This window comes from Borostomias antarcticus (genome assembly GCF_949987555.1).
Source record: "Borostomias antarcticus genome assembly, chromosome: 3".
NCBI classification, from domain to species: domain Eukaryota; kingdom Metazoa; phylum Chordata; class Actinopteri; order Stomiiformes; family Stomiidae; genus Borostomias; species Borostomias antarcticus.
The window spans coordinates 27505201-27522826 of record NC_140236.1 but is presented as its reverse complement, the minus strand read 5'-3'; the positions used below and the strand labels follow the sequence as shown (position 1 = coordinate 27522826).

At 53.7% G+C, this 17626-nt stretch overlaps 1 protein-coding gene across 1 annotated transcript in view; it reads right to left on the bottom strand.

Moving 5' to 3' along the window:
• Positions 1-17626, bottom strand: part of tprb (translocated promoter region b, nuclear basket protein) — a gene marked incomplete at its 5' end in the record, with an annotated part of 33726 nt that overhangs the window by 645 nt on the left and 15455 nt on the right. The window contains 26 exons of the mRNA XM_084435806.1: positions 927-1013; positions 1788-1894; positions 2050-2206; positions 2776-2874; positions 3877-3953; positions 4354-4445; positions 4530-4598; positions 5013-5203; positions 6291-6384; positions 7425-7574; positions 7669-7872; positions 8067-8159; positions 8716-8870; positions 9036-9323; positions 9771-9967; positions 10843-10916; positions 11511-11704; positions 12012-12210; positions 12377-12523; positions 12648-12837; positions 13656-13786; positions 15110-15241; positions 15626-15763; positions 15900-16047; positions 16213-16403; positions 17404-17607. Of these exons, the coding sequence (XP_084291932.1) occupies positions 927-1013; positions 1788-1894; positions 2050-2206; positions 2776-2874; positions 3877-3953; positions 4354-4445; positions 4530-4598; positions 5013-5203; positions 6291-6384; positions 7425-7574; positions 7669-7872; positions 8067-8159; positions 8716-8870; positions 9036-9323; positions 9771-9967; positions 10843-10916; positions 11511-11704; positions 12012-12210; positions 12377-12523; positions 12648-12837; positions 13656-13786; positions 15110-15241; positions 15626-15763; positions 15900-16047; positions 16213-16403; positions 17404-17607 (3808 nt within the window). The remainder of the gene's footprint in view (positions 1-926; positions 1014-1787; positions 1895-2049; positions 2207-2775; positions 2875-3876; positions 3954-4353; positions 4446-4529; positions 4599-5012; positions 5204-6290; positions 6385-7424; positions 7575-7668; positions 7873-8066; positions 8160-8715; positions 8871-9035; positions 9324-9770; positions 9968-10842; positions 10917-11510; positions 11705-12011; positions 12211-12376; positions 12524-12647; positions 12838-13655; positions 13787-15109; positions 15242-15625; positions 15764-15899; positions 16048-16212; positions 16404-17403; positions 17608-17626) is intronic.

The following is a 17626-nucleotide window of genomic DNA, read 5'->3' as shown; positions in this document are numbered from 1 at the left end:
GTTTTATAGTATTTGTTTTATATTAAAGTTTAAGTTGAAAAACAAACGAGGATCTGGTAAAATTTGTACCGTTATTCGCTGTGTGAGTGATTGTGAGTGATTGTACCGTTATTCGCTGTGTGAGTGATTGTGTGTGCGTGTGCAGGGATGGGTGCGTGTGCAGGGATGTGTGCGTGTGCAGGGGCGTGTGTGCGCATGTGCAGGGGCGTGTGTGCATGTGCAGGGGTGTGTGCGCATGTGCAGGGGTGTGTGTGCAGGGGTGTGTGTGCATGTGCAGGGGTGTGTGTGCATGTGCAGGGGCGTGTGTGCGCATGTGCAGGGGTATGTGTGCATGTGCAGGGGTGTGTGCAGGGGTGTGTGCGCATGTGCAGGGGTGTGTGTGCATGTGCAGGGGTGTGTGTGCATGTGCAGGGGCGTGTGTGCGCATGTGCAGGGGTATGTGTGCATGTGCAGGGGTGTGTGTGTGCGTGTGCAGGGGTGTGTGTGCGTGTGCAGGGGTGTGTGTGTGCGTGTGTGCAGGGGTGTGTGTGTGCAGGGGTGTGCGTGTGCAGGGGTGTGCGTGTGCAGGGGTGTGCGTGTGCAGGGGTGTGCGTGTGCAGGGGTGTGTGTGCGCGCGTGTGCAGGGGTGTGTGCGCGCGTGTGCAGGGGTGTGTGCGCGCGTGTGCAGGGGTGTGTGTGCGCGTGTGCAGGGGTGTGTGTGTGTGCGCGCAGGGGTGTGTGTGTGTGCAGGGATGTGTGTGTGTGTGTGTGTGCAGGAGTGTGTGTGTGTGTGTGCAGGGGTGTGCGTGTGCAGGGGTGTGTGTGCGCAGGGGTGTGCGTGCAGGGGTGTGTGTGCGCGTGTGTGCAGGGGTGTGCGTGTGCAGGGGTGTGTGTGCGCGTGTGCAGGGGTATGTGTGTGCGCGTGTGCAGGGGTGTGTGTGTCCCACCTCTCTTCATGCGACCCCGGTTCTCTGACCAGCGCTGCAGCTGTCTGGGCGCTGATCTGGAGAGTTGCTGCTGACCGCTGCTGGTGTCTGAGCAAGGCAGAGTGGAGAGGTGAGAGGCCTAAAAATCTACCTTTTTAAAAAGGCCTTTGCCTGTTAAAATTGTGTCCTTTTTGTTCAGTTGTGTTTTGTTATGCTATGCTTTTAAACCTTTTACATTTTTAAATGAAAAGTGTGTTACAAATAAAATGTATTATTATTATCAGAGGGGAGGGGAAAAGGGAGATGTTAGTATACTGCACCAGTCCTGTTCCAACACAAAAACACATCATGAATTTTCATGTATAAATTTTTCAGTATTACTACAAGGACATCTGCTATTAGTAAGAGTAGAAAGGAGTAGGACATATCCTAACAGAGGGGGAGTGGGGGGGGGCAGTAGTTCTCCTAACAGAGGGCGAGTGGGGGGGCAGTAGTTCTCCTAACAGAGGGGGTGTGGGGGGGGCAGTAGTTCTCCTAACAGAGGGCGAGTGGGGGGGCAGTAGTTCTCCTAACAGAGGGTGAGAGTGTGGAGGCAGTAGTTCTCCTAACAGAGGGTGAGAGTGTGGAGGCAGTAGTTCTCCTAACAGAGGGTGAGAGTGTGGAGGCAGTAGTTCTCCTAACAGAGGGTGAGAGTGTGGAGGCAGTAGTTCTCCTAACAGAGGGTGAGAGTGTGGAGGCAGTAGTTCTCCTAACAGAGGGTGAGCAGTAGTTCTCCTAACAGAGGGTGAGAGTGTGGAGGCAGTAGTTCTCCTAACAGAGGGTGAGAGTGTGGAGGCAGTAGTTCTCCTAACAGAGGGTGAGTGGGGGGGCAGTAGTTAGCACCTGCGGAGCTGGACGAGGGCTCCTGACTGGGGGCCTCGTCTGACGGCTGGACCGGCTCCTCCATCTCCCCCTGGGACCCGGGCTCCAGAGACGCCTCTGCGCCGAGCCTGACGGAAACGCGCGCGCGCACACACACACACACACACACTCAATACCCATCCTGTGCAGGATGTCAATACCCATCCTGTGCAGGATGTCATTTTAAAGCAGCATCGTAAAAAATAAACGCGAGCTGAGCAGGTGTCGCGTGGGCGGATCTCACCTGTCTCCCTCCGCCTCCATGAAGACGTCGTCCCTCTCGTCCCCGAGGCCGGGTCCTCCCGGCGCCCCCAGGCCCGAGGTGGAGGTGCTCACCATAGGGACGGACTGGGAGGCGTGCTCCGCAGCGTCAGAGGGGAGCACCTCAGAGAAGACCGTTACTGGGGGAGAGACAACGCCATGATGAATACTACACTCAGTCACAGTTTGATCCAAAACAGAGAGAAAGAGAGAGAGAGAGAGAGAGAGAGAGAGTGTGAGTGAGTGAGTGAGTGTATGTGTGAGAGAGAGAGAGAAACAGCGAGAGTGACAGACACAGAGAGAGAGAGAGAGAGAGAGGGAGGGAGAGAGAGTGTGTGAGAGTGTGAGTGAGAGAGAGTGAGAAACAGTGTGAGAGAGAGTGAGACAGAGAGACAGTGAGAGAGAGAGTGAGACAGAGATAGAGTGTGAGTGAGTGTGAGAGAGTGAGTGAGTGAGAGAGTGTGTGAGTGAGAGAGAGTGTGAGTGAGTGAGTGAGTGAGTGAGTGAGTGAGTGAGTGAGTGAGTGAGTGAGTGAGTGAGTGAGTGAGTGAGTGAGTGAGTGAGTGAGTGAGTGAGTGAGTGAGTGAGTGAGTGAGTGAGTGAGTGAGTGAGAGAGAGAGAGAGAGAGAGAGAGAGAGAGAGAGAGAGAGAGAGAGAGAGAGAGAGAGAGAGAGAGAGAGAGAGAGAGAGAGAGCGAGAGCGTGTTTACCTGGGGCGGTCATCTGCATGGGCGTGGTGGAAACCGTCCGTCCTCCTGTCTCCTCCTCATGTGCGGCCAGGAAGAGAGGACTCTCAAACATCCCCAGACCTGTGGCACACGCACGCACACACAGTGATACAAGAAGGAGAGGAGCACACACTGATGAGACTAGGAACAGGACAGCGAGTGGCGCATGTCTGGGTGTGGGGGAGTGGGGACCAGGACTAGGGGGGAGTGGGGACCAGGACCAGGACTAGGGGGGAGTGGGGACCAGGACCAGGACTAGGGGGGGAGTGGGGACCAGGACTAGGGGGGAGTGGGGACCAGGACCAGGACTAGGGAGGAGTGGGGACCAGGACCAGGACTAGGGAGGAGTGGGGACCAGGACTAGGGGGGAGTGGGGACCAGGACCAGGACTAGGGAGTGGGGACCAGGACTAGGACTAGGGGGGGAGTGGGGACCAGGACTAGGGGGGAGTGGGGACCAGGACTAGGGGGGAGTGGGGACCAGGACTAGGGGGGAGTGGGGACCAGGACTAGGGGGGGAGTGGGGACCAGGACTAGGGGGGAGTGGGGACCAGGACTAGGGAGGAGTGGGGACCAGGACCAGGACTAGGGGGGGAGTGGGGACCAGGACTAGGGGGGAGTGGGGACCAGGACTAGGGGGGGAGTGGGGACCAGGACCAGGACTAGGGAGGAGTGGGGACCAGGACTAGGGGGGGAGTGGGGACCAGGACTAGGGGGGGAGTGGGGACCAGGACTAGGGAGGAGTGGGGACCAGGACCAGGACTAGGGGGGAGTGGGGACCAGGACCAGGACTAGGGAGGAGTGGGGACCAGGACCAGGACTAGGGAGGAGTGGGGACCAGGACTAGGGGGGGAGTGGGGACCAGGACTAGGGGGGGAGTGGGGACCAGGACTAGGGAGGAGTGGGGACCAGGACCAGGACTAGGGGGGAGTGGGGACCAGGACCAGGACTAGGGGGGAGTGGGGACCAGGACCAGGACTAGGGAGGAGTGGGGACCAGGACCAGGACTAGGGGGGAGTGGGGACCAGGACCAGGACTAGGGAGGAGTGGGGACCAGGACTAGGGAGCAGGTCTCTCGGCGTACCTCCTTGCGAGGCCAGCTGTCCCAGATCAGAGTGGGAGGAGGAGCTGGTCTGGGGCGTGTCCTCCGGGGAGCCAAACCTGAACCAGAGAGAAGGTGAAGGGGTTAAAATGAATTTGTTTGTGTGTTTATGTGTGTCTAACTATTTGTACACTCTCCTGTTAGTCATGTCTCCTTTAAGTATCTAGCTCATGTTTACTGCTCTGTATATGTTCTTAGCCAACAGACTGGGAGCTTGCTCGATCGTCTTGTTGAGAGGTCAGGGAATCATTTTTACAGCTCACTTTTCTGGCCCCCGGGGTGAAACAGTTTTTTTTGCTTCCCTATGGAATATGTAGGGGTGGAACCTATGCCCCCCCCCCCCCCCCCCCATTGCTCTCTGTAAAGCGCATTGTGTTGCCTCTGTGTATGAAATGCGCTATACAAATAAAGTTTGATTTGAGTGTGCGAGTGTGGTCGGGGGGGGAAAGGGTGACATACTGGGCGGCCTCTGCGAAGGCGTCGGAGCGGTGTGGAACCACCTGGGTGGGCGTGCTGGGAACCATCCGGTCATCGTCATCAAAGAAGTTCTGCTGCAGAGACAGGAGGGGACGTCACACACAGAGAACTGAACAGACAGTGGGACGCACGGCGGCCAGAACCAGGCTCGGACTCACAGCGCTGCTGGCCAATCCCGAGGCGAGCTGCAGGCTCCGCCCCGCTGACGGACGCCGGATGGGAAGACGCTGTGGGAATATGGAGACTTCGGGTTAGCGCGACACAAACAAGGGTCGCAAATCAAGGAATTTAATTACTATTAACCTTAACAAACGATAGTCGATTAATTGATAAAAGTCTGGACTGCGCTTTGCTAGCTTCATTTGTGTCTTTTTCCCTTGTCGTTGCAATTTCCCGGCATCCTAATTAGCCTTCACTACATGGCGTGGCGCCCTTATGTGCAGTCAGAACCTAAATCATGATTACATTTCACGCAACTCCAGTTGACAACGTTCGTTCAAAAAAAAAAAGTTCCATTCCATTAACAAGCAATTAATCGAGTCACCAAATCTTACTCGAGTAAATTCTTATCGGCAATTAATCGACAGTCGATTAACACAAAAGCATCGTCTTACACGCGTGTTTGAGAGGTTAGCGCCCACCTGGAACTGAGCGGGGGTTCCCAAGTCCTGGGTGGGGGCGGGGTGGACGGGCGGGCGCTGAGGCAGTGGGTGGGATGGTCGCCGTGGCGACTGAGGCATCCGGGAAACAGCGCTGGCAACCGGCTGCTCCCTGGCGACCGGCTGCTCCCTGATCTGATCGGAGGAGACGGCCTCCATGGAGGTGCCCTCGACTGAGATAAGGGACAGAGAGACTGGTTGGGAAAACGATACATCTTATAGATGCGCATCAGTGGACTATTTACATACTGTATGTTCTGAAAGTGGAAAAGCGTTCAGCCACAGCAAGTGACAGCAATTTGGAAATGGGTTGGGGTGGTTCAAGCCTTTTTCAATGGATCACAGAATGAATACAATCTCGCTAAATGTGTTTAAATCCAAAATTAAAGAATTAGAAGGCGGATTCCCTAAATGTTCAATGTTTTTAATTCACCTGGTTGCAAAACTGACTTGCATATGTATGCAAGTTCCCTGTGATTGTTTTTGTAGTTTCTTTTAAATTAGTTTCCATTTGTGTTTTCTGCCTGTAACTGTATTTTTAATTTCTCTGCTGCCTATTTTGACCAGGTCTCCATTGGAAAAGAGATTCTTAATCTCAATGGGACTTCCTGGTTAAAGGTTAAATAAAAAAGAAATGTATTCCAAGAGCTCCACCAGTAATCCCCTTCCTCCCTCCTCCAGAAATAACTCCCCAGACCATTCTCAAATGTCACTGTGTGTTACGTTGTGCTATGAGTGAGTGAGTGAGTGAGTGAGAGTATGGGTGTGCATAAAAGTGTGTTGAGGGTCTACAATGTCTGTTATTACCATTTGGGTATGTTGTATAAAATTAATAAAAAATAATAATTCTCAGACACGTAGCTTTGGGTATCGCCTTTAAAACATATTGCCGTCAAATAACCACCACAAAAATACATGGATATAGTCACAGCATTCTGCCTGGATTAGAACAATGTCTCATTCACACATTTGTCTCCCTCACACTAGACGGACAGCGAAATACATTCTCTCTCTCTCTCCGTCTCTCTCTCTCTCCGTCTCTCTCTCCATCTCTCTCTCCGTCTCTCTCTGTCTGTCTCTCTCTCTCTCTCTCTCTCTCTCTCTCTGTCTCTCTCTCTCTGTCTCTCTCTGTCTCTGTCTCTCTCTCTCTGTCTCTCTCTCTCTCTCTCTCTCTCTCTGTCTCTCTCTCTCTCTCTCTCTCTCTCTAGTCGTGCTGCGGGTCAAGCAGGCGTGGGTTAGTGAGCGGTTTCCCTCTCTTACAGCTGGGAGTCTGGGAGTCGGCCGGCCGCAGCGTGGAGTCGGACACGCCCAAACTCTCCTCCGTCTCTGTGCCCGGGTCTGTGACATCAGCACCCTGAGAGAGGGCGAGAGAGGGAGGGAAATGGAGAGGTGAGGGGAAGAGAGAGGGCAAGAGAGAAATGGAGAGAAGAGGGGAAGAGAGAGGGCAAGAGAGAAATGGAGATGAGGGGGAGAGGGCAAGAGAGAGAAATGGAGAGATGAGGGGAAGAGAGAGGGCAAGAGAGAGAAATGGAGAGATGAGGGGAAGAGGGAGAGAGAGAGAGGGAGAGAGAGAAATGGAGAGATGAGGGGAAGAGAGGGAGAGAGAGAGAGGGAGAGAGAGAAATGGAGTGATGAGGGGAAGAGAGAGGGAGAGAGAAATGGAGTGATGAGGGGAAGAGAGGAGGGAGAGAGATGAGGGAGTTAGACAGGTCCCGCGCTGGCAGGCGGTGTCGTGCCGACGATTGTGACTCATTTCCTCCAGCCAGGCGTGCCCCCGCCATGACCTCTGACCTCTAGTAAATCTGCGCAGGTGGACAACCGTCGGCCGAGGGGAGGGCCCCCACACCCTGACCACACGGTCCACCCGCCCGCCCTCGTCTCTGGCCAGAACACCCTCCCAGAACACTCCCCCACCCAGGACACCACCGCCCCACCCAGAACACCCCCCCCCCCAGAACACCCCCACCCCCCAGAACACCACCCCCCCACCCTCGGAGAAGTACCCCACAGCTGTGCCGCTCCACCCAGCCTCAACACCGCTCCACATGACAGCAGCAGACATGCAGTAACACATCAGGCCTAGACACTGATTCATCCAATTACAGCACAGACACACAGACACACACACACAGACACACACCAGCCAACAGTAAACACGCAGGCAGACAGACATGCTGCTCTGGTTACTGGAGCCAGGAAGGAATGAGCACATGGGTGGGATCCGGAGGAAGGAAGCGCGTCATTGGTTGGTCATTGAGTGGGCGGGATTAACAGATTACTGGAAGGGATACCTACAGTATGTGAGTGTGTATGTAGAGGTCCGGTCTAAAAAGGTGTCTGTTGGAGGGTGTCTCTGTGTGTGTGTGTGCGTGCGTGTGTGCGCGTGTGTCTTACCTCTGTATCGTCCCCTTCATACGCCTCGTCATCTCCGCTCCCTTCGTTACTCTCCTCCCCTTCATCACCCATCCCTCCGTCGTCTTCATCCTCGTCCTCATCATCCTCCTCCTCCTCCTCTTCCTCCTCCTCCTCCTCTTCATCGTAGTCCTATATGGAGAAAGACGGGTAAAATATAATATATATTTATAGAAAGGATATTTCTATACAGCGTTAGCCCTGCCCACTTCTAACGCCCCCCAACCTCTTCCTCTTCCTCCTCCTCCTCTTCCTCGTCCTGCTCGTCCTCACTCTCGGAGTCGGTCACTATGACGATGACGTCCTGCTGGGGTTGGTTGGGGGCGTCGTCCGCCAGCGTGACCTCAGCGGGTTGGGAGAGGAGCAGCTCCGCAGCGACGGAGCGAGACGACCCCAGATCCACCTCCTCCAGCACGGGGTAGTCCTCTGGCTGAGGACCAGGACACACACACACTGTCTCATCAGTATACAAGCACATTATCTACCCGTGTGTGTGCAGAAGATGCATGAACACGCGCACGCGCACGCGCACACACACACACACACACACACACACACACACACACACACACACACACACACACACACACACACACACAGTGTAGAAAAGAGTGGCGGTCTCACCTGGCTGGTCCAGGGCTGGAGCTCCAGGGTCTCCTGGCTCTCGGCTGGAGCCACGGCCTCCGCCTCTGCGCTGTCCTCCACCAGCACCTCCTCCTGGGAACGCCACAACCACAACACAGTTAAACCAACAGAGCACCACCTCCCTACCCCCCCCCCCCCCCCCCCCCCACCCAGCACCTCCTCCTGGGAACGCCACAACCACAACACAGTTAAACCAACAGAGCACCACCTCCCTACCCCCCCCCCACCCAGCACCTCCTCCTGGGAACGCCACAACCATAACACGGTTAAACCAACAGAGCACCACCTCCTTACCCCCCCCCCACCCAGCACCTCCTCCTGGGAACGCCACAACCATAACACGGTTAAACCACCAGAGCACCACCTCCCTACCCCCCACCCAGCACCTCCTCCTGGGAATGCCACAACCACAACACGGTTAAACCAACAGAGCACCACCTCCCTACCCCCCCCCCACCCAGCACCTCCTCCTGGGAACGCCACAACCATAACACGTTAAACCAACAGAGCACCACCTCCTTACCCCCCCCACCCACCCCCCCTCGACTGTCCAGAGACGGGGCAGAGGAAACGGGTTCGGCTCCCCCCCTCTAAATTTGATTGATTGACTGCGGTGCCGGGCGCTCACCTCTGGCCCCACCCTCTGGATGATGCGCAGCTTCTTGGGGATGGGGGGCTCGGTGGGGTCCTCCTGGGGGGTCTCCGTGTCCATCACCGTCGAGCCGTCCGGCTCGTCCTCGCGCGGCCGCTTGGACATGGAGGACGTCCCCGGGGTGGCCGAGACTGGAGTGGACACGGGCCAGAGGTCAGAAATCCCGCCGTTACGACAAAGATGGAACGTCGGCCGATCTCGGGAGGGCCGGGGGAATACCGTGGGGGGATTTCAATCAATTAATTTCACAGCGTCCGATTGGAGGAGGCGTGTAGTACCCGCTCGGTTTCTCTTACCGGTGCCGAACACGGCCGAGGAGGTGGAGGGCCTCTCCATCTGTGAGCTGGGCGCCGCCTCCATCACCACAGGTGCCGGCTCCTGATTGGCCGGCTCGGCGTGGGGCAGGCTCTGCTGCTGCGTTGGCTGGACGAAGGCGGTGGTCTGGGTCTGCGTCTGGGTCTGCTGGACCGCCAGCATGGGGCCGGCCAGCGTGGTCTGGACGTTGGGGCTGGTCGAGCGCACCGAGCCGCTGGCGCTGCCGTACACGGTCACGTGCTCCAGGGGGCCCTCGGACGGCTGCATGGCTGGGAGGGGTCAGAGGTCACGTGAGGATAGGCGCGGGTTAGAACACGTATGGCCTTTACTCGCGACGGATAAGATTAACTGACACGTAGTATGGCGATTAAACACAGCAGTCACATTCCCACGCCGCTGACTCTGCTACAATTCCTCCTGATATAAAATTAAAAATCAAATGTTCAAAAGTAGATTGCCCTGCACAGCTCAGATCAGATCTTCTCCTGTTGGTGCTGGCAATGTCAGGAAAGTAATGCAAACTTCAAAAATACAAGAATTTTATTGAAATTGAACGACGCGTTTCGCCTTACGGCTTCATCGGGTCCAATTGTCAAACGATTTCAATAAAATCTACCTTATTTTCATCCGTTGTGTGCGGCAAAACTCTTCTTTTTTTGAAGATTAAATTACAAATATGAAATTCCCGACTGTCAGGGCAGCTCGGCCCTCCTCACCTTCCTGGGTCTCCACCTGTGTGGTGGGCATGACGGTGGCAGTGGGCGTGGGGGTGGGCACCGTGGCCGGGGTGATCATGGGGCGGATGCTGGCGCGCGGGGTGGGCTTGTTCCCGGGCGCGGCGGGCTGCTTGCTGGATGTGGCCACCAGGGGCGTGGGCTTGATGTTGGCGGTGGGCGGCTCCGAGGTGCTGGCGCTGGGGGAACGGGAACGGGAAATGAGAAGTCAGCGTTTAGGCTGTGTGTCCACCAACGAGCTGTATGTAGCTGAACAGCGCCAAGCTTAAAGCAGTGTAGAGCGCACTAGAGCTGGAGTTTAGAGCTGGCTAGGCTACCGATGTTTTACAGCTACGTTAGCAACGAGTGTCGTGTTTTTGCAGACTGCAGATTAACTAGCGAAGTTAAGATAGCTAGCTAATGTTAGCTAGTGCTAACGTTCGCTGTCTTTTGACAGTTTTTGTCTTTTGCCAAAAACTGACCGTTGTCATTGTCAGAACAGCCGTTTACAGCCTGCGCTCTAGCCCAAAAAGTAACTTTTTTCAACTGCAAAAAAAGCCTAGAGCTCATGGCGCTAAAAAGCGCTTGGAACACAGCTCTCGTCTCTATAGCGCCCTAGAGCTCATTACCCATTGTAAACAAAGAGAAAACAGCGCCAGCTCTAAAATACAGCTCCCCGGTGGACACACACCCTTAGCGTTCGGCAGTGGCGTGGAGATAGAGATGTAACAGTATTAAAATTTCACATCACGATTATAGCGATCAAAATTATCACGGTTATCAGTATTATCGTGTTACTGTTAAAATGTGCTGAAAATGTTCAAAAACTACTGATAAATCGTTTCACCAAGTTTTACATTGAAAACCACAAATACAATTACCAGCACTGCACTAATAATGCGTCTGGGAGACTAGTTTTGGTTGATGCTGGACAGTATTTACAGTGAGTTTTTCAAAGCATGGTAATCAAACGGTTTTAGTAATAATTTTATCGCAATAAATGTAATCACATTTAATCGTGGTTTATCACAAAAGCGGTTATGGTTCCATCCCTAGCTCGGGACGCGCGGCATACCTGCCCCTCTCTGCGGGCGGAGTGGTCTTCAGGCTGATCTGTCTCTGCTCCGTGGTCCTCTGTTGCTCCTGAGCCTGGAGGTGGGAGAGAGAGGTGGGCTTGAGATCGCCTAGAGATGTGACGGTATGAAAATATGTATATTATATATTAATATAAATATTTATATTTATATTAATATATATTTTTATATAAATAAAAACTGAAACTGAAACTGAAAATGTCACATCACGATTATGACCAAAATGATCAGTATTATCGCGGTATTGTAAAATGTGCTGAAAATTTTCTACAACTACCGATACACACACTGTAATAATTAAAAAAAACAACAGCCAAGTTTTATATTTAAAACCACAAATAAAATCAGCAGCACTAGCACTTTTTTTTTGCATTAACATTAAAATAATAAGTCTTTGAGACTATTGCTAGCTTTGCTGGACAGTTAATGCTGGACAGTATTTACAGTCAGTTTTTCAAAAGCGGGGCAATGGTTATGGGTTAATGATAAAAATGATCACAATAAATGTAATCAAATTGAATCATGGTTTATCGTTATACCGGTTATCGTTACATCCCCAAGATCACTGCAGAGCTACTGCTACGGCGCCGCCCGTACGCCGGGACACGGGACGCTCTGCCGGGCCCACCCCCGCCCGGCCCCTCCTCACCTTGCTGGGGCCCTGTTCCGGGGGCTCGTCCCTCTGCTCCTGCCTCTCCTGCTGCTCCCGGAGCTCCCGCAGCTCCCTCTCCTGCCGGCCCAGGCGGCCCTCGTACTGAGACTTCAGCGCGCTCACCCGCACCTCCAGCTCCTCCCGCTGCTGCCTCAGCTCCTCCTTCTCCTTCTGCAGCTGCTCCTTGGCGCCTGCGGGTGACCGATCGACAGGGTTCAGAGGTCAGGAGTGATCGATCGACAGGGTTCAGAGGTTAGTACTGACCGATCGACAGGGTTCATAGGTTAGGAATGACCGATCGACAGGGTTCAGAGGTCAGGAATGACCGATCGACAGGGTTCAGAGGTCAGGAGTGATCGATCGACAGGGTTCAGAGGTTAGGAATGACCGATCGACAGGGTTCAGAGGTTAGGAATGACCGATCGACAGGATTCAGAGGTTAGGAATGACCGATCGAGAGGGTTCGGAAGTCAGGAGTGACTCCGGCGTGCTCCGTACCCATGAGCTGGTTGATCTTCTGCTTGGCGCTGAGGACGACCTTCCTGGTCTTGTCCTCTTTCTCGGTCATCTGCTGGCGCAGCGTCTCCTCCTGGGAGGCCTTCTCCTGCAGCTCCTGCCTCAGCCGGGACAGCTCCCCCTGCAGGCGGGAGGTCTGCTCCTGAGCGCCGCGCGCCTCTGCCTCGCGCTCCGCGACCGCCTAAGGGGAACACGGGAACGGAGGTCAGCCGGGCGAGTCGGGCACGCCGCCACATGACCCGATGACGGACAGACACATACTGACGCAGCGAGCGCTTACATTTAGAGACGTACGCGCGGTAACCCCCCCCCCCCCCCCCCCCCCCCCGTCTCCAAATGTCTCTGACCTTGTTGAGGTTTTCGAGCTGCGTCTCCAGGTCTCTGGCCTTGGTCTCGGCCTGGCTCAGGGACTCTCTGAGGGCCTGCTGCTCCTGGAGCGAGGCCTGCCGCGCCTCCTGGTCCTGGGCCGGAGCAGACGCTGCCTCCGCCACCATCTGGGGAACACAGAGCCGGCCGGTCAACAAGATTATCTGGGTCATTCCACCTCCTCCAGAGAGAGGTGGACAGCGTCCACGTCAGCGAGCTGTGAGAGGAGAGACCGGTGTTCGGCGGACGCACCCTGTCGTGCTCCACCTTCAGCTCGTCGTACTGGGTCTTGTAGCGGCGGCCGATCTTCTTGACCTGGGTGATGGTCCGGCCCTTCTCCTCCGCCTCCCTCCGCAGGGCGTCCCTCTCTGCGCTAGTCCTCCCCAGGCCCTCGCGCAGGACCTGCACCTGGCTCTGCAGGGACGACACCGAGCCACCACTCCTAGAGACGGGGGGGGGGGGGGGGAATAAGGGAAGAAAGAAAGAAGGAAAGAAAGAAAGGAAAGAAAGGAAAGAAAGAAGGAAAGAAGGAAAGAAAGAAAGAAAGAAAGAAAGAAAGAAAGAAAGAAAGAAAGAAAGAAAGAAAGGAAAGCAGGAAAGAAAGAAAGAAGGAAAGAAGGAAAGAAAGAGGAAAGGAAATAAAGGAGGAAGGAAAGTAGGAAAGGAAAGAAGGAAAGAAAGAGAGAGAGAGAAAGGGAAGGAGGGAGGGAAAGGGGGATAGGCAGGTGGTAAGTAACAAAAAGAGAGGAGCAGCAGCAGATGAACTGTTGAGGGTAGCCATGACAACAGACGGAGCCCAAAGGGCAGGGTCTCCCTGGACGTTACCCCGTCCCCAGTAAGTGTCCCTCTCACCTGGTCACCCGTCCCCAGTAAGGGTCCCTCTCACCTGGTCACCCGTCCCCAGTAAGGGTCCCTCTCACCTGGTCACCCGTCCCCAGTAAGGGTCCCTCTCACCTGGTCACCCGTCCCCAGTAAGGGTCCCTCTCACCTGGTCACCCATCCCTAGTAAGGGTCCCTCTCACCTGGTCACCCGTCCCCAGTAAGGGTCCCTCTCACCTGGTCACCCGTCCCCAGTAAGGGTCCCTCTCACCTGGTCACCCGTCCCCAGTAAGGGTCCCTCTCACCTGGTCACCCGTCCCCAGTAAGGGTCCCTCTCACCTGGTCACCCGTCCCCAGTAAGGGTCCCTCTCACCTGGTCACCCGTCCCCAGTAAGGGTCCCTCTCACCTGGTCACCCGTCCCCAGTAAGGGTCCTTCTCACCTGGTCACCTCAGCCTTGAGCCTGGCCGTCTCCTCACTGAGCTGCTGGATGCGCTTGAGGTGGGCCTCCTTCTCAGAGCTCAGACGCTTGCACTCCTCTGGATCCGTGTCCTTCTGCTGGCTCACCAGGTGCTACGGGGTCACACAAGGGACAATTTAACTGAGTTCCCTCTCTTAAGTCAAATGTCAAATTCCATAACTTTCAATGACTGAAGAGCTCAATTTCCACGACCTGCAATGAACGGAGAAACTGTTTGTCGAGAGGGAAGGGGATAAATGTGCGCTGAAAAATCAAGTAACCATAACCACTCACGCAATATGGGAAACGCGCAAAATAACCCAATAAAGAAAAATACTGCATGGAAAATATGACATTTTGATGAACGGCAACTGAAATGTAAACATGCTACAAACAAAATTGCCTGATATTCCTCAACATGGCCCAAAAAATGATCAGATCCCCTCACTGCCCATGTCTGGAATAGACTAGATTTTAGACTTCAAAATAGACGTTAAAATTCCATGATATTCCAGAAATCCCATGACCAGTAGGAGAAAGCTGTCCATCCCAATGCAAAGGACTGTGTAAGGGTTAAACTTAGTTCTGTACGATATTACAATGAGAAGACAAGGGGATGGGGTCACAGAGAGGTTTGGAGGATGTGTTTTTGGAAAGGGGGGCCAAGTGCCTTAAGCTGGTTATCCTTACAACCAGGGTGGTATGGAAAGGGCAGCCCAATGATTTGTGTCCTAGGAACTTTACAACATATACCTGGGACTGGGAGGGTACATCCATGTCTAGATTTTAAGTCTTTTATTACGTCCAGATTTATGGACAGGAAAGGGGGCACATCTTCTGGTTAAAGTGTGAGACACAGATTGCATTGGGCGCTCTCTCAACTGACCAGCCTTGCTGCAGGTTGCTTGACTAGAAGCCACATTCGAGTGTTTGTAACAATCCTTGGATGAATAAACTCTGGTAACTCTGTTGAACTGTTTTGCTTCTTAACCCATACTGAACGAGAAATTCTACAATAAATGACACAGGCACACGTCTGCTATTGCTGTGTGAATTGTCATCGCGTTGAGATGAACCACATGGACAACGGCCAGGCCGTAGAGCAGGGGTTCCCAACCTTTCTTCCCCGGAGCCCCCCTAACTTACACTTGATGGATTTTGCGCCCCAACCCCCCCTTTTTGACCCTTCATCAGATATGATCCATGTATTTTGTTAAAATTGCTGTGTGACATGTCAATAACATGATTCTTTGACAGATATTTGTCTAGCTAATATTAAGGCTTCAAATTGTCTGGGGCCTGATTGTTGGCGCCCCCCTGCCCAGGATTGTTGGCGCCCCCCTCGCCCCCCTGGCCCAGACCCCCTGCTGTAGAGCACGTGACGGCCTGTGTTGAAGAGCTCCTCTCTCGTAGTGCCATGAGACCACGCTGCTCACCTGAGTCCTGGCCTTCCAGCGTTTGATCTCCTCTTCCAGCAGCTTCTTCTCGGCCTGCAGCATGCTGCACCTCTCGCTCAGCTCATGGCTGCACTGCCGCATGGGCATGAGGTCCGCCTCCAGCTTCCGCACCTGAGACGCACACAGAGATCGAGCCCACCAATGAGCGCGTGCTTCTCAGGTAGACTGTGGCAAAACACAAGACTTGTGATTGAGAAGCTCAAGGTTACATTACATTAGTCATTTAGCAGACGGTTTTATCCAAAGCGACTAACAATAATTGCATTTAACGTAGGAAAAGCCAATATACTACTTTGCCAGAACTCACATGTGCATCTTCTTTCTAAAACTAGAGACTAAGAGCATAATCTAGTGCTGAAGGCAACGTGCAAGTATAGCATCAATATCTAAAATACAATAGGTTCTTCAAAGGAATGCTTTGAAGTAAATGCTTGAAGCTTTAACCGAGCCGAGCCAGATCCTATAGATGGAGCTGAGCCCCGGTACGAGTCCTACTTTAGCCTGGGTCTGCTGCAGCTCCTGCTCCATCCTCTCCTTCTCCTCCCTCAGGAGCTTGTTGGTCTCCATCAGGACGTTCATGGTCTCCGTCTTCTTCATCAGCTCATCGTGCTGGGCCAGAGTCTTGGCCGTCACCTGGTTCGGGGTGGGGTAAAGGTCAAAGGTTACTCGTCGCCTACACCCCGTTCCCTCTCCTCGTCCTCTACGCATGCCGACACGCTGACCGCGGTTCGACTCTGAAAACAGGTGGCGTTAAGCCTGACTCGCTGACCTGCATTCTCTCCCTCTCGGCGGTCAGGCTGTCCTGCAGCTCCCTGAGCTCCCGGTCCAGGTGCTCCGCCCTCAGCCGGTGGCGCAGGGCCTCCCCCTGGGCCACCTCGAAACGAGACTCCGCTATCTCCTTCTCGCGGCGCACAAACCTGCCCCGGGAAGGACAGGAGAAGGGTTGGAGAAACAGGAGGAGAAAAACGCTGTTCTATTTGTACTGTACCCAACATCCGGGACGTCCCTCGAGTTAAATCTAGAGAAAGATGAGGACCATTCCAAACAGAAATGGGACGGGGGAAGTAAGTTGTCTTGTTTACCGGAGTATCTCCATGACCTGGTCCTGGGACTTGCCCTCCTCCGTGAAGGAGACGTTCATTGGGCTGCTCTCGTCGGCCACGCGCTGGAGGGTGGCGGCCATGTCGCTGCTCATGGTCTGGAGCTGCTCGTGGAGGAGAGCGTTCTGCCTCTCCAGGTGCTGCGAGCGGTCAGACACCTTGGACATCTCCTCCTAACATGAGGAAGGTTTAAGAGGAACGTCAGGAAGTGGCTCATGGATAGAGTAGAAGAATAGCCCCCTTGAAATAGCATAGGATTCTAATGGTTATAATCTAATGTGTGATGTTCAGGTTTTAGTCTGAAGTTCAGTTTTCTTTTTAAATTGATGTGTTTATGTCAATGTAATGTACGTGTTGATGTGTCTTAGCTTCAGGACCATGAGGGAAATGTGTTTCTCACTTTTTCATGTTATCCTTTGGATTCTTGTTGTGTCTTAATCCATCAATAAATTAATTCATTCATTCATCATTCATTCATGAAGAGAGACGAGACGGCCATGAAGAAACTCAAGTTTATACTTATCTACACTAAATCTGCATAAGCCTAACTCCTCAGAAAGAACGCTTTTAATAGTTCCCATAAATTACACTGATCTTCTCATCAAATCAGAAACTGACCTCCATTTGCCACGTGACTTTCCTGCATAGAGGATTTTTTGGCTCCCAAAGAGATTTTAGCCAGAGCCAAAGGAAAATCCCCAGTGCCAAAATGCTAAAAATGGAGATTAAAAATAGCAATTCAAATCCTCTCCAAATGTTGTTTGATAGCTTGTTTCAAGTGCAGCCCATCCCTCTTTCTTGCATTGTCCATTGTTTGGACCGCTAGTAATCCAGATAATTAATAGACAGGTTATCAGTATCTTAAAACAGTTTGGCATCCCCTTCAGGAGATCTCCAGCGATTGTGAGAAGTGTGCTCAGTCAGAACGAGATCGAATAATAAAGGCCTATATATGCTGGTAGGCTACTCGGCATAAAATAAAAGTTTCCCCAAAGAATCGTGTGCGCATCACCCCCCAAAGACCCATTGTGAGCCAGGAAAAACCCTGTGTTTCTCTACCTCCACGGCTGACAAGACCTACTGACCAAACGGTCGATAAATCCAATCGCTTCGGGAATATATTTCTGATTTCCGGACCCGTGGTTCCGGTTTCATCCTCCTCTACGCCCCCACCTTGAGGATCCTCTCCTGCTCCTCGGCGGAGACGCGCGCCTCCAGCAGCTCGGCACTGGCCCGGCCCGCCCTCTCCTCCAGCTGGTGCCTGAGCTGGGCCGCCTGCTCGGCCTGCGCCTTGGACGCCTGGAGGGCCTGGATGTCGGCGGCGTGCAGCATCATCTCCCGCTCGTACTTGTCCTGGGCCTCTGACGCCAGGCGCGCCTGGGGGGGAGGGGCTTAC